Below are 15,789 nucleotides of genomic sequence, written 5' to 3' on the forward strand. Positions count from 1 at the left end.
GGTATATATGCTTATTTTACAGACAATAGTACTGAGGCTAAGAGATTACCCCAACAGCTCTAAGACATTTGGTAAAACCACATGTTCCTAATCACATTGACCTCCTTCCTCCCCAACCTCTCCTACACAGAATCTCATTCTGGTTCTGGCAGATAAGCATCTCCATTCGCAAAAAAGCAAACTGAGGCTCAGAAAGGGGAAGTGATGAAAACATAACAACGCCAGTCATTGTTCATTAGCCAACAAAACTTTCTTAAAGCCAGACCTCAAGTTCGTCTTTATCATATCAGGCACTTCGAGGCTCATACTTGAGCACGTATCTCAGCATTGGATCTAAGATTCAGAGTAAATACAGTCTATGCTGCACACAAATAAGCAGATGAACAAACACATAAAAATAATCCCCAGCTAAAAAGTCAACTAACAATATATAAAGTCCCTCTAATGACACATGCTGCAACACATTTCACATTACCCAAGATGTTCAGAAGATACACGAAGGACAATGATCACATACAAAAGTAAAAACAAATCTCAATCCCATTCTGAATGCCATACTCACTTGCATAATTAAGCTCATCACAGACCAAAAGTAGTAAGGGTTTTTGGGGACAATCTTATATAGAGCCATGCCAGCCTGAAAGACAGAGGGCCATAAATACTTGATTTAGAAAACATCATGGCAAGTACAATCAATGATTTAGACATGTGGCAAGAACTTTCTCAGAACAGCAACACATTCACATATCCCAATCAGCCTAACTGCCTGATGACTACGTGGCTGCGGCAACAGAGCTTATCACAAAGGTGAACCTCACAACATCACGTGTGACACTTCACCTCCTGAGCAAGCACTTTTCAGAATTAAAGACCAGTATTTCTAGAACACACTACAATCCAATACAGTTCTGGTGGGCTACCAGGAAAACAAAAATTCTGGCTTACAAATGCATATCAATAAACAAATGTTACTGAATGCATCTCACTAACCAGTTATAGTAAAACAAAGAAAACCCAACAATATATTTAAAGTTCATCATTAGAAAAAATCACTATGACATAATTCAAAAAATAATTCTTGAGTCTGGAAAATAATCAGGTTCTTTCATGATATCATTACTCAGAACTAAACCCTTTCATTATAAAACATATAATATGCAAATACTTACAAGTAGGAATGCAGCAAAAAGAAGTAGACCTATTTGAGAATAACTGATAATCTGTCTGTAACTAGCCAACTACTAATTGATGCTAAGAATACATCAGCTAATAATCAGTTACTGTTTTATGTTTTTTTTAAAATCTATCGTCAATCGATTTCCAAAATTACACAGAGCCCCAATGAAGCAGAACAACTATGTACCCCTTCCAAGGACACTTAAAACCTAGGGATGGAAATGAGACACATACACAAATAACTAAGACATGCTTGACAATAACAACAAATGTCCTACACAAAAATCCATGCTAGTTTTTTTTCCAAGGAAGATGGGGTTGTTTATTTCCTTTCATTAAGGGAAAATCAGGAGTGGAAATTTATTACTAAAGCTTTCCAAAGTAGCAACCTCTCTGGTGGACCTTTAGGGCACAAATGGGTGTAAGGAAAGGCCCTGGGTACAAATGGGTGTAAGGATAAGTGCTCGGGGCCAGCACTGTGGCGTAGCGGGTAAAGCCTCTGCCTGCAGTGCCGGCAGCCCATATGGGTGTCTGTTCTAGTCCCAGCTGCTCCACTTCTGATCCAGCTCTCTGCTGTGGCCTAGGAAAGCAGTGGAAGATGGCTCAAGTCCTTGGGCCCCTGCGCCTGTGTTGGAGACCTGGAGAAGGCTCCTGGCTCCTTGCTTTGGATCGGCACAGCTCCAGCAGTTGCGGCCAACTGGGGAATGAACCAGCAGATGAAAGACCTCTCTTTCTCTCTGCCTCTCCTTCTCTCTCTGTGTAACTCTGACTTTCAAGTAAATAAATAAATATTTTTAAAAGAAAAAAAGGATAAGTGTGCAACTGCAAATATTTGGGGGTTGATTGTGCAAGTGAGTCAATCAACCGTAAGCAGGGAAAAATGAGTCTGAGGGGCTGGCGTGTGGCATTGTGGGTTAATCTACCACCTGCAATGCCGGCATCCCACACCGGCACCAGTTCAAGTCCACTTCCAATGCAGCTCCCTGCTTATGCACCTGGGAAAGCAGCAGAAAATGGCCCAAATACCCACTAGCAGACACAGAGGGAGTTCCTGGCTCCTGGCTTCAGTCTGGCCCAGCCCTGGCTGTTGCGGCCATCTGGGGAGAGAACCAGCAGATGGAAAATCTCTCTGTGTCACTCTGCCTTTCAAATAATAATTAATTTTTTTTAAAAAAAGAAGAGTAAGGGGGAAGGGTTTGGACATAGTAAAGTATCCTATAGAAATCTGTAAGTAGACATCTGTACCCTCCCAGGAAGATTATTTTCACAGCACTGTTAAGAGGTGGAGACAAGGTGCTAACCCAGGCTGAGGCAGATCACATAGAAGCGACATGTGAAAGCACGTGGAGGTTGCAACCAAGATGATCCGGAGACAAAATAGACAAGCACAGAACAGGGTCCCTGGGATCTGGTGTAACTAGGCAGCTGGAATTCTTGCAACCCTGTAATTTTACCTTATGTCTATAACTGTGGGCTTAATATGTGTTTCCCAGGTTGCACCAGTGCCTCATTTGGGACCAGGACACATCCTAAGACCCACACCCCACATGTATATCCAATTAAGGTACCACCCATACCTCATAAAAAAAGGCTAGGAATAGGAGCAAGGTCTCTTTTTCACCATAGATTGTGCTTGGAGGTACTGTTCTCTCTTTTCTCTCTTTCATGGACAACCCTCTGGCCCACTCATGAGTATTTATCTGTGTGGAGTGGCCCACACTCACAGGTCAATGTATGTTTGTTCCTTCTCTGTTAAGTAAATCCTCTTCTCACTTGTGCAATAGATAATAGATAGACAGACAGACAGACAGATAAATGCCACTGCTTTGAATTCTTATTTCTATGGGGCAAGGACCTGGAATAAAATTAGGATACACAGGCCTATATCATCCACATCTCTAATACCGGGTACACATACTCTGGAGGTAAGTTAGAAAAATCAATTTATTTGACAATTTCAGAAAACATTTTTACATCATGCAAAGATTTTTAAAAAAGAGTATTAAGGGCAGGTGTTTGGCCTAGCAGTTAAGATACCACCAGGGACACCGCCATCCCATATCAGAGTGCCTACATTCAAACCTTGGCTCTGCCTCCAATTCCAGCTTCCTACTAGTGCGCACCCTGGGAAGGCCCCAAGTGATGGCTTGAGTACTTGGGTCTCTGCCTCCCAAGTGAGAAATGGATTGGGTTCCTGGCTCCCAGCTCCTGTCCCCAGATGTTGGGAGCCATTAAGAGAGTAAAGTGGCAAATGAGAAATCCCTTTCTGAGTATCTCTACCTCTGGCTTTCAAATAAAAATGAACATAAACTGATATTACAGACTTATATGTATATGCTAGTGTTGCAAATTTAAAGAAAAATATCCATCTTACATTGAAGTATAAATTGCAATCTCTTGAACACTTTTCCAGAGATCATCAGCAAATAAATCAATTAATAATTTTAAAAAATCACATTTGAACCAAGAAAAAAAAAAAAACTCCCAATCTGATAGCTTGCATAAAGAAATATAAAGAAAGGGGGCAAACATTCAGCTCAGTGGTTAAATTGTCCCTTGGGACATCTGCATCCCATACTGAAGTGCCTAGGTTGGAGTCCTGCTCATGGACCCTGGGAGGCAGCAGGTGATGGCCCAAGTAGTTGAGTCCCTGCCAGCCATGAGGGAGATCTGGACTGAGTTCCAGGCTACTGACCTTGGGCTGGTTCATCCTCCTAAGTTGCAGACGTTTGAGGAATGAACCAATGATGTAAGATCTCTGTCTGTCTATCAGCTAATAAATTTCTGTAAAAGGTAGACTTTATGAGGAGAAAGGTTTTGGTATAGTATCTTCTATCCTGCCTGAATTATCTATTGTTGGAATCTAAGTATAGGATAAAACAAAATCCAAAATAAGAAAGCTTTGTCTTCAGGAGCCATTATACTCACAAAGCATTTAATAATAGCATGACATCATAACAAGTTTCACTTCTCTGGGAATGTCAGCTTTCCCCATATACTAGTCCAAACATGTGTCCAAATGAGGCTCCTTGACATGTGTATTAAGAACACTGAACATATAACAACTGGCAAAGAAGCTGCTTCAGGGAAAAAAAAAAAAAAAAAAGGCATCACAGGAGACATTTTTCTCTTGACAGGTTTAAAAATCTCAGCAGGGGCTGCTGGTGCTGTGGTGCAGTGGGTTAACACCCTGGCATGAAGCACTGGCATCAGCCGCAGACCTGGCTGCCCCACTTCCGATCCAGCTCTCTGCTATGGCCTGGGAAAGCAGTAGAAGATGGCCCAAGTCCTTAGGTACCTGCATGGGAGACCTGGAAGAAGCTCCTGGATCCTGGCTTCAGCTCCTGCCGTTGCGGCCAATTGGAGAGTGAACCATCAGATGGAAGACCTCTCTCTCTCTCTCTCTCTCTGGGTAACTCTGACTTTCAAATACATAAATAAATCTTTAAAAAAAAAATCTTAGCAGGCTATAGGGCAGGTGATATTGTACAGGGCTAATCCAAGCTGCTGCTTGGGTCATCTACAACCCTTATAAAAAAGCTGGTTAGAGTTCTGGCTCCTCTGCTTCTGCTAATACATCCTGGGAAACAGCAGGTGAGGGCTCAGTGCATGGATCCCTGTCACTCACATGGGAGACAGGGATGGAATTCCAGGCTCCTGGCTTTGGCCTGGTCCAGTCGCAGCTGTTGTAAGCATTTGTGGACTGACCCAGCAGAGAAAAGATCAAAAGGTATCTCCCTCTGTCTCTCTTTCTCCCTCTCTCTTTGTCACTATGCGTTTCAGGCAGTTGAAAATAAACATTGAAAAAGACAAAAATCTCAGCAGGCTATAAAGAATTAAATTTACAAATCAATTGCAAACTTTAAAGTTACTCTTTCTACAGTCTATACTTTTTGGCTCTGGGATTTCTGTCCATTTTCTGATAATGTAATAACAACAATCTGATGAAGTGGGACAATGTGAAGCAGATTTACTACAACCAAACAAAATACACCATCAGGCCACACACACAAGAAAAGAACAATCAACTTTTTCCCAAATATAACATTTAAAGAACTTCAATAATAGTTCAACTTTAAACACATAAGAATAATTAACTGACTGAGCTCCACATACAAAAACATTAATTCAACTCTCCACACACACCCCATCCCACTATAGTTACATCTCATTAAAGAGACTTTTACCTCTAGCAGTAAACCCCATGGCCCCATAGGTTTGGGGATCGAGTTACCTGTTGCATTTTCTTGTATTCACCCACTCTGGCATAGGCCATGAAGAGGTGAGAGTGATACTCCTCACTATTGGGAACTTTCTTCACAGCTGCCTCATAAAGTTTTGTAACTAACTCCGCTGAGATAAAAAGAAATAAGATTTAAGTTACACTTCAGTTATCAAGGAAAATCCTAACAGCATTTAAGTTTTTTCCTATCTGAGGAAAACAGATGTCTCTGATTAACGAGGAAGAAGAAAGTATTTGCTATGCCTCATCTGGTCATGACTCTTGGGTGTGGTGTGGTGTGGTATGTGGTGTGTGGTACGTGGTGTGGTGTGGTATGTGGTGTGGTATGTGGTATGTGGTGTGGTATGTGGTATGTGGTATGTGGTATGTGGTATGTGGTGTGGTATGTGGTGTGGTGTGGTATGGTGTGGTGTGGTGTGTGGTGTGGTGTGGTATGTGGTGTGGTGTGTGGTGTGGTATGTGGTGTGGGTGGTATGTGGTGTGGTGTGTGGTGTGGTGTGGTATGTGGTGTGGTGTGTGGTGTGGTATGTGGTGTGGGTGGTATGTGGTGCACATGCAGCCTGGGCTAGGTCAGGTTTCCTCATCACATTTACAACAATCTCCAGGAGCTGGCCTCTTTCTCCTTAACTCATCACAGTGATTTATCATCTAGCCAATCAAAATATTTGTAGTTCCGCCAGGTTCCCTGTGCTATACCTTCTCTATGCCTTTACACCATTCCCTCTGCCTGTATTCTCCTTTCCTCTTTTCTACTGCGTGATCATCACAAAAGATGTAGTTCAAATTAAATCCTCTAGATAAGACTTTCCTTAAACACCATCTCTGCTCCACCCAAATTTGATCACTGCCTCCCTCTGTCATCTCAGAATCTCATAAATCTCTTGTAGCACTTAACATGGTATGCCTAATTCCCCTTATAAACTATCAGTAACATGAGGGCAGAAAGAGAATCTTTCATGTTTGATTCTAAGATACTTGTCACAGAGAAATATTCAACCAATATTTGTAGAGTAACTTTTAAAACACCAGAGGTGGGGGCCAGTCAGTGGTGCAATGTACAGTGCCAACATCCTATATGGGCACCAACTGGAGTACCAGCTGCTCCACCATTTATTTATTTATTTTTTTTACACTTTATTTATTTGAGAGGTAGAGCCACAGAGAGGGAGAGACAGAGAAAGGTCTTCCACCTGCTGGTTTAATCACTAAGTGGCCGCAACAGCCAGAGCTGAGCCAATCTTTAGCCAGGAGGCGGGAGCTTCTTCCAGGTCTCCCATGCAGATGCAGGGGCCCAAGCAGTTGGGCCACCTTCTACTGCTTTTCCAGGCCATAGCAGAGAGCTGGATCAGAAGAGGAACAGCAGGGACCTGAACCGGTGCCCATATGGGATTCCAGCACTGCAGGCAGAGGCTTAGCCCACTACACCACAGCACCAGTCTTACCCCACTTCTGATCCAGCTTCCTGCTAATGTGCCTGGGAAAGTAGTGGAGAATGGCCCAAGTCCTTGAACCCCTGCACCCTCATGGGAGACCTGGTTGAAACTCCTGGCTCCTGGCTTTGGCTTGGCCCAGCCCCAATCCTTGAAGCCACTGAAGGATAAACCAGAAGATGGAAGATTTCTGTCTCTCCTCTAAGTCTGCCTTTCAAATAAATAAATATATTAAAAAAAAAAAAAAAAAACACTAGGGGAGAATCCATATCTCTAAATCAACATCACCCCTAAATGATCAAATCAAAAAGAATTTTTTTTGTAGAGGATTAGAGACAGGGGCTGGTGCTGTGGCGTAGCGGGTAAAGCCGCCGTCTGCAGTGCTGGCATCCCATATGGGTACTGGTTTGAGTCCTAGCTGTTCCATTTCTGATCCAGCTCTCTCCTATGGCCTGGGAAAGCAGTGGAAGATGGCCCAAGTCTTTGGGCCCCTGTATCCGCGTGGGCCCAGGTCTCTGCATGGGAGACCTGGAAGAAGCTCCTGGCTCCTGGCTTTGGATCTGTGCAGCTCCAGGCACTGTGGCCAATTGAGGAGTAAACCAACAGATGGACGACCTCTCTCTCTCTCTCTCTGCCTCTTCTTCTCTGTGTGACTCTGCCTTTCAAATACATAAATAAATCATTTAAAAAAAAAAAGAATTAAAAACAAAGTTGAACAACAAAATGACATTCTGCCCACTACACTGGCAAAACTTTTAAAGGTGATGAATACCAAGTGTTGACAAGGATGTGAGATAGCTAGAAATGCCAGTCCATTCAGAAAACAAGTTGGAAAAAAAACTAAACAAGTTGACATTATCTTTATCCTTAAGCTAAATACAAACTTACCGTATATCCCAACAATTACATTCTTAAATTGTGGTATGGTCACCCAATAAAATTTTTTTGAGTAGTCTATAGTAACCAGAATATTAGATGAAAAATTCAAGTCACAGAATATCTACAGTACAAATCCATGACAAAGTTCAAAATTAAGTGGCTGGCACTATGGCTTAATGGGTAATACTGAGGCACCAGCATTCCATATAGGCAGGTCTCCTGTCCTGGCTGATCCTCTTCCCATCGAGCTCTCCGCTACTGCCTGGGAAAGCAGTAGAAGATAGCCCAAGTGCTTGGGCCCCTGCACCCACATCAGAGACCCAGAAGAAGCTCCTGGCTCCTGGTCGGCTCAGCTCCAGCCATTGTGGCAATTTGGGGAGTGAACCAGTGGATGGAGGACACCTCTTTCTCTCAGCCTCTGCCTCTCAGCAACTCTGCCTTTCGAATAAATAAGTAAATCTCTAAAAAAATTAAGCAAAACTACTAATGCATTATTTAGAAAAATAAATGTATTTAAGGAGTTAAAGAAAAGCAAGAGAATAATAAACATTCAGGGTGGCAAGTAACTGTTGGGGACAAAAAAGAGAAACTGAGAATTACAAACAACAGATACAGGAAGTCTTCCTAATACTGATAATGCTCTACCTTTAAATTAGGTGGCTGGCTCATGTGTGCTATTATACATCAAATTTACTAGTATGTTATATAAAATATATTTTTAAAAATATGAATTATGGAAAGTATTATTTCATGATATAATATTTAAGAAATCAGTGAAAACTTTATTTAAAGCAGCAGCAAGGAAATGGCCCACAGGATATCTAAGATGCACAAAATCATTTGGCCTGGTCCTGGCAAGACAACTGTAGGTAGGACTTAAAATTCGAAGAATCTACTAGCAGGTTTATTTTTAAGTTGGTAACTATATGGCCCACGAATGATGTTATCAATCCCCAAATGGCCTTTGAAGGGTAAAAGGTCCTCCACTCTGAAACAACTTACATGCAAATGAAATGATGGACTATCTAGGTTACACTCTGAAACCATCTGGCAGGGGGAAGGGCACAGACAAAATAAAACTGGCCATGTGTTAAGAAGTGCTGAAGCCGGCGCCGCGGCTCACTAGGCTAATCCTCCGCCTAGCGGCGCCGGCACACCGGGTTCTAGTCCTGGTCGGGGCACCGATCCTGTCCCGGTTGCCCCTCTTCCAGGCCAGCTCTCTGCTGTGGCCAGGGAGTGCAGTGGAGGATGGCCCAAGCCCTTGGGCCCTGCACCCCATGGGAGACCAGGATAAACACCTGGCTCCTGCCATCGGATCAGCGTGGTGCGCCGGCCGCAGCGCGCTACCGCGGCGGCCATTGGAGGGTGAACCAACGGCAAAAGGAAGACCTTTCTCTCTGTCCCTCTCTCACTGTCCACTCTGCCTGTCAAAAATTAAAAAAAAAAAAAAAAAGAAGTGCTGAAGGTGAGTAACTGGTACACGGGATTATCTATTCTCTTTCTGTATACATTCAAAATTTCCCATGTTAAAAAAAGTAAGCCTTCCATTTAACAAATCAAAATGTCACAAATGACCTCACTTTAACCCCTTATTCCAATCCAAGAATCCTAATAAACTATCCTCCCTGCCTACAGATGTCACAAACCATGATCAGTGCATCATGCTAACTCTTACCATCCATTGAAATCATGAGTGACAAATAAATCAGATAAAGCCACAACAGGGAACATAATCAAAAACGTCCCAAATCCTAAGCTCTGGTATATAAACAATGAGATGAAGAAGCAAACGTACGTCGGTGCATCTCTCGGTAAAGAATAGTCAGAGCCTGCAGTGAGTTGTCGTCTGTAGGTTCAAGGGCTGCCACTTCCTGTGCCAAAGTGAAGGCTTCCTCTTGTTTTCCAGTTCTCTGCAAGCCAATCGCCTTTAAAACCTGACAGAAAAGAAAGTTCAAGTCCATTTTTTTTTAAAGATTTATTTATTTGAAAGGCAGAATGAGTGAGAGAGAAAGAGAGAGAGGGGGAGAAGGAGGGGAAGAGAAAGAGAAAGAGAGAGAGAGAAGATCTCCCATAAGCTGGTTCACTCCCCAAATGGCCACAACAGGCCGGTCTGGGTCAGACTGAAGCCAAGAGCCTGGAACTCCATCGGGGTCTCCCACATAGGAGAAAGCAGAGGAGCTAGGACTCGAATTGGCGCTCATGAAATGCTGCTGTCACAGACGACAGATTAACCCACTGTGCCACAGTGGGGCTGAAAACTCAGTTTTTAAAAGGAAATAAGAAAGTCAATCTGAAAGCAAAAATTTTAAGAAATGCCTGGTTACTGATTAAACAAACCTAGTTTTATGGAAAATATAAGCAAATATAAGCAAAATCCTTCCTATTTTTGTCTTAGTAAGAATGTTCAATAGGCCGGCGCCGCGGCTCAATAGGCTAATCCTCCGCCTGCGGCCGCCGGCACACCATGTTCTAGTCCCGGTTGGGGTGCCGGATTCTATCCCGGTTGCCCCTCTTCCAGGCCAGCTCTCTGCTGTGGCCCAGGAGTGCAGTGGAGGATGGCCCAAATCCTTGGGCCCTGCACCCCATGGGAGACCAGAAGCACTTGGCTCCTGCCTTCAGATCAGTGCGGTGCGCCAGCTGCAGCAGCAACTGGAGAGTGAACCAACGGCAAAAGGAAGACCTTTCCCTCTCACTGTCTCTCTCACTGTCCACTCTGCCTGTCAAAAAAAAAAAAAAGAATGTTCAAAATTGCTTAAAAGAACTCTGTGGTGGTTGGCGCTGTGGTCTAGCACATAAAGCCTCTGCCTGCAGTGCCAGCTGGTGTCCTGGCTGCTCCACTTTTTAAAGATTTACTTTATTTATTTGAAAGACAGAGTTATAGAGAGAGAGGCAGAGAGAGAGAGAGGTCTTCCATCCACTGTTTCACTCCTCAGATGGCTGCAACAGCTGGAGCTGCACCAATCTGAAACCAGGAGCCAGGAGCTTCTTCCAGGTCTCCCATGTGGGTGCAGGGACCCAAGGACTTAGGCCATCTTCTACTGCTTTCCCAGGCCATAGCAGAGAGCTGAATCAGAAGAGGAGCAGCTGGGACTCGAACCAGCACCCATGTGGGATGCCTGCGTTTCAGGCCAGGGGTTTAACCCACTGCGCCACAGCACCAGTCCCTGGCTGCTCCCAGCTCCCTGCTAATGCACCTGGGAAAACAGCAGAAGGTGGTCCAAGCACTTGGGCCTTTGCACCCACTTGGGAGAACTGGACAAAGCTCCTAGCTCCTGGCTTCAGCCTAGCTCAACCCTAACCATTGCAGCCATTTAGGGAGCAAACCAGCAGATGGAAGCTCCCTCTCTTTCCCTGCCTCTACTTTTCTCTCTGTAACTCTGCCTTTCAAATAAATAATTAAAAAAAAAAAAAAAAGAACTATGCAAAAACAAAGTAATTAAATTAGATAAGCAATATCCAAAGAAACTATAGCTAGCTTTTAATCAAATCCTACTGGAGGCAGGTAGTCAAATCAGGAAAACAAAAAAACAGCTGCTAAAGAGAGGAACTATCTTTTCCCTTTAAGGCAAATTACAAATACAACCCAAAGATATGTACACCAGGGCAAATACTTACCTTAGCACAATGAAGATCTTTATGTTTCTTCAACAGTTTATCTGCTTGCTGAATTGCCATTTTATTATTACCATTATCAAGATAATCTGTGAAAAAACAAAGTATATGACAGTTAATTACTTCAACAAAAAGTATGAAAAATGCACACCTGATATCAGACATTTCAGAAAGTATTTTAAAAATATCACGGGGGCAGACACTTGGTGTGGCAATTAAGACCCTGCTTGGGGGGCCGGCGCTGTGGCGAAGCGGGTTAAAGCCTGGGCCTGAAGCACTGGCATCTCATATGGGCACCGGTTCTAGACCCAGCTGCTCCTCTTCTGATCCAGCTCTCGGCTATGACCTGGGAAAGCATGAAGATGGCCCAAGTCCTTGGGACCCTGCACCCGCGTGGAAGACCCGGAAGAAGTGCCTGGCTCCTGGCTTCGGATTGGCGCACTCCGGCTGTTGTGGCCATTTGGGGAGTGAACCAGTGGATGGAAGACCTCTCTCTCTATAACTCTGTCTTTCAAATAAATAAAATAAATCTTTAAAAAGAAAGATCCTGCTTGGGACACCCATGTCATATAGCAGACTCCCTAGTTCGAGCCTTGGCTCCCTTCTGATTCCAGCTTCCTGCTCACACACACCCTGGGAAGCAACAAGAGATTCCTGCCACCCACGGAAGAGACTCAGAGTTCAGCTCCTGGCTTTGGCCTGGACCAGCCCTGGCTGTTTCAGGCACATCAGGAGTAAACCAGCAGAAGGGAGATCACCTGGAGATAACAGGAGATAACCGTCTTTCTTTCAGATAAACAAATGAAAAACAGAAGCAGATTTTAACTCTGAAAAGCTAAGACAGTTCAGAATAAAATCTTTTATCACTTATAATTCTAATTCCTTAAATTACAGTCATCTCTCATCCAAAAGCAAAATAGTCAGATTATATTAACTGTCAATGAAGATTCAGGATTTTATGTATTTAGGTGATGATACTATTTTTATCTATGGGCAATGAATAGCTTTAGTCACCAACATGTTAAAAGGTTATAAAAATTAAAATAAAATAATATTCACGCTTCAACTCTTCCAAGTGAATAGATTTCCTTCAATAAAATATCTGCCACAGAGTTAAGTATAACTTACTAAAGAAGAAAATAAGAGAAATATTTACTGGTAAGATTGGCTGGGTGGGGCAGGCATTATAGTGCAATGGGTTGAGCTGCTGCTTGGAACACCCACATTCCATATTGGAGCAACAGTTCAAGTCCTGACTACTCCACTTCCTGTCCAGTTTCCTGCTCATGCACTGGGGAAGGAAGCAGACAGCAGCTCAAGTACCTAGGCCCTGGCCACCTGCGTAAGAGACCTGGCTGGAGTCTTGGCTCTGGGCTTCAGCCTGTCCCCGCTCTGGCTACAGTGCGCATTTGAGGAGTGAACCAGTAGATGAAAGTATTCGCCCCTTCCCCCAACCATGTGTCATCTGCCCATTCAAATAAATAGCTTTATTTTTCTAAAAGAGATATCTATTTATTTATTTGAAAGTCAGAGTTACAGAGAGGGTTGGAGAGACACACAGAGAGATCTCCATCTGCTGGTTCACTCTCCAGATGGCTCAACAGCCAGGGCTGGGCCATGCCAAAGCCAGGAGCCAAGAGCTTCATCTGGGTCTCCTATGTGGGTGACAGGGGCCCAAAGACTTGGGCCATCCTCCCACTACTTTTCCCAGGCCATTAGCAGTGAGCTGGATCAGAAGTGAAACAGCCAGGACATTCACAGGTGCCCATGAGATGTTGGCATCACAGGTGCCAGCTTTATTCACCATGCCACAACAACAGCCCCAATAAACAGATCTTTAAAAAAAAAATAGAGAATGGGAAACAAAGTCCAATAATACTAGGAGTGGGCAAGGATACATAGAGAAAACAGCATTTTCAAACACTGAATAAATGAGAAATTAACACTCACTGTGAAAAACAACTGACTTCTAGGTTCCCCCAAGATATGTATATCTGTTCCAAGATTTTATTGCTTATTTATTTTTACTTATTGGAAAGGTAAAGAGAGGGAGACAGAACACACCCCAAGACCGTATAAGTGCAATCTTTTTTATTTCAAAGAGAAAAGCAAGATTTATTTAAGTCACAAATCTTCTGCCAGCACACCTGGGGGGGTCTCCAAGACAGGCAGACCTCTTTTTTTTTTAATCAAAGAAGCAATCATTATTTCTGGTGAGATCTTTTTTTTCTTTTAAGATGTATTTATTTATTTATTTATTTGAGAAGTGGAGTTACAGACAAAGAGAAAGAGACAGAAATATCTTCCACTCACTGGTTTACTCCCCAAACAGCTGTGACAGCTAGAACTGGGCTGATCCAAAGCTAGAAGCTAGGAGTTTCTTCTGGGTCTCCCACGTGGGTACAGGGGCCCAAGCACTTGGGCCTTTTTCTACTGCTTTCCCAGGCCACAGCAGAGAGCTACATGGGAAGAGGAGTAGCCAGGACTTGAACCAGCGCCCATATGGGATGCTGGCACTGTAGACTAAGCCACAGTACCAGCCCCAAGTGCGATCTTCTATCCTGTTAGTTTACTCCCCAAAGGCCTACAACAGCCAGAGCTGGGTCCAGCTGAAGCCAGGAGTCAAGAACTCCATCTGAGGCTCCCACATGGTTGGTAGGGACCCAAGTACTTTAGGCACCATCTGCTGCCTCCCAAGAAGCGCATTAGTAGGAAACTGGATGGAAGAAGAATCAGGACTCGTTCCCAGGCATTTGACTTCTGACGCAGAGGTTTCAAAGAGCATCTTAACCCATCGTACCAGAATGCCCACCACTCCCCCAAATTTTTTATTGTATATATTTAAGGTATACAACATGATATTTTTCATAATTTTTTTCAAGATTATTTGAAAGGCAGAGTTACAGAGAGGCAGAGGGAAAGAGAGGGAAAGAGAGAGAGAGAGAGGCAGAATATCTTTCATCCGCTGGTTCACTCTCCAAATGGCTGTAATGGCCAGAGCTGGGCCAATCCGAAGCCAAGAGCCAGAAGCTTCTTCCAGGTCTCCCATGTGGGTGCAGGGGCCCAAGACTTGGATTGTCGTCTGCTACTTTCCCTGGTGCATTAGCAGGGAGCTAGATCAGAAGTGGAGCAGCCAAAATTTGAACCCGCATCCATATGGGATGCCAGCAATGCAGGCCACAGTTTTACCTGCAATGCCAAAGCGTCCGCCCCAGCATGATGTTCTGATATACATAATACATAATGATCAGTAGTCAAGCAAATTAAGTTACTTTTTCGGTATGGTAAGAGCACCTAAAATTCTCTTGCAAACTCTCAGTGTACCGTGCAGTATTATTAACTGTAGTCCTCAGGCTGCACATCACATCTCTAGCCTTAATCATGCTACATAATTCCAACTTTGTATCCTTTGGTCTACATCTCTCCATTTCTTCTTCCCTTTGCCTGCTCCTGGTAACCACTGTTGTGTTTCTATGTATTCAACATAGATTTCACATGCAAATGTGACAATGTAGCATTTTCCTTTCTATGTCTAGCTTATTTCACTTAACATACTGACCTTCAGGTTCATCCTTGCTCTCAAAACAGTAGCATGTCCCTCTTTCTTAAGGTTCAATAATGTTCCATTAATAATTTCTTTATTCATTCATCTGTCAATGGATTCTTAGGTTATTGCCATATCTTGTCTAATGTGAATAATGCTGTAATGAACATGGAGGAGCACCTCCCTCTTTGACGTACTGATGTCATTTCCTTTAGGTATATTATATACAGGAGAAATGCTGGGTCATATGGTAGTTTGATTTTAATTTTTTGAGGAACCCATATACTATTTACTATAATGGTTATGCCAATTAATTCCCATCAATGAAATAGAAGAATTCCCTGTTCTCCATATTCTCACCAATACCTGATTCTCTTGTCTTTTTAACAGCCATACTAACAGGTGTGAAGTGGTATCTCACTATGGCTTTAACTTGCATTTTACTAATGGTTAATGATATTGAGCACTGGGTCCTGCACTGTGAAACACCAGGTTAAGCCACTGCCTGCAATACCAGCACCCCAAAAAGGTGGATGGAAGATCTATCTCTCACTCAAACTTTCAAGTAAAATCTTCTTAAGAAAAGATATACTGGACGGCGCCGCGGCTCAATAGGCTAATCCTCCATCTGCGGTGCCGGCACACCAGATTCTAGTCCCGGTCGGGGCGCCAGATTCTGTCCCGGTCACTCCTCTTCCTGTCCAGCTCTCTCCTGTGGCCCAAGAGTGCAGTGGAGGATGGCCCAAGTGCTTGGGCCCTGCACCCACATGGGAGACCAGGAGAAGCACCTGGCTCCTGCCTTCGGATCAGCGCGGTTCGCTGGCCGCAGAGGCCATTGGGGGGTGAACCAATGGAAAAAGGAAGACCTTCTTCTCTGTCTCTCTCACTGTCCACTCTGCCTGTCA

The 15,789-nt window shown here is 43.7% G+C and overlaps 1 protein-coding gene across 1 annotated transcript in view; it reads right to left on the bottom strand.

Annotated features, from left to right (window-relative positions):
• Window positions 1-15,789, bottom strand: part of NAA25 (N-alpha-acetyltransferase 25, NatB auxiliary subunit) — an 83,001-nt gene that overhangs the window by 53,724 nt on the left and 13,488 nt on the right. The window contains exons 2-5 of the mRNA XM_062182027.1: window positions 11,344-11,429; window positions 9,524-9,662; window positions 5,411-5,529; window positions 563-637 (exon numbers count right to left, since the gene is read on the bottom strand). Coding sequence (XP_062038011.1) covers window positions 563-637; window positions 5,411-5,529; window positions 9,524-9,662; window positions 11,344-11,429 — 419 coding nt within the window. The remainder of the gene's footprint in view (window positions 1-562; window positions 638-5,410; window positions 5,530-9,523; window positions 9,663-11,343; window positions 11,430-15,789) is intronic.

This window comes from Lepus europaeus, chromosome 23 (assembly GCF_033115175.1).
Source record: "Lepus europaeus isolate LE1 chromosome 23, mLepTim1.pri, whole genome shotgun sequence".
NCBI classification, from domain to species: domain Eukaryota; kingdom Metazoa; phylum Chordata; class Mammalia; order Lagomorpha; family Leporidae; genus Lepus; species Lepus europaeus.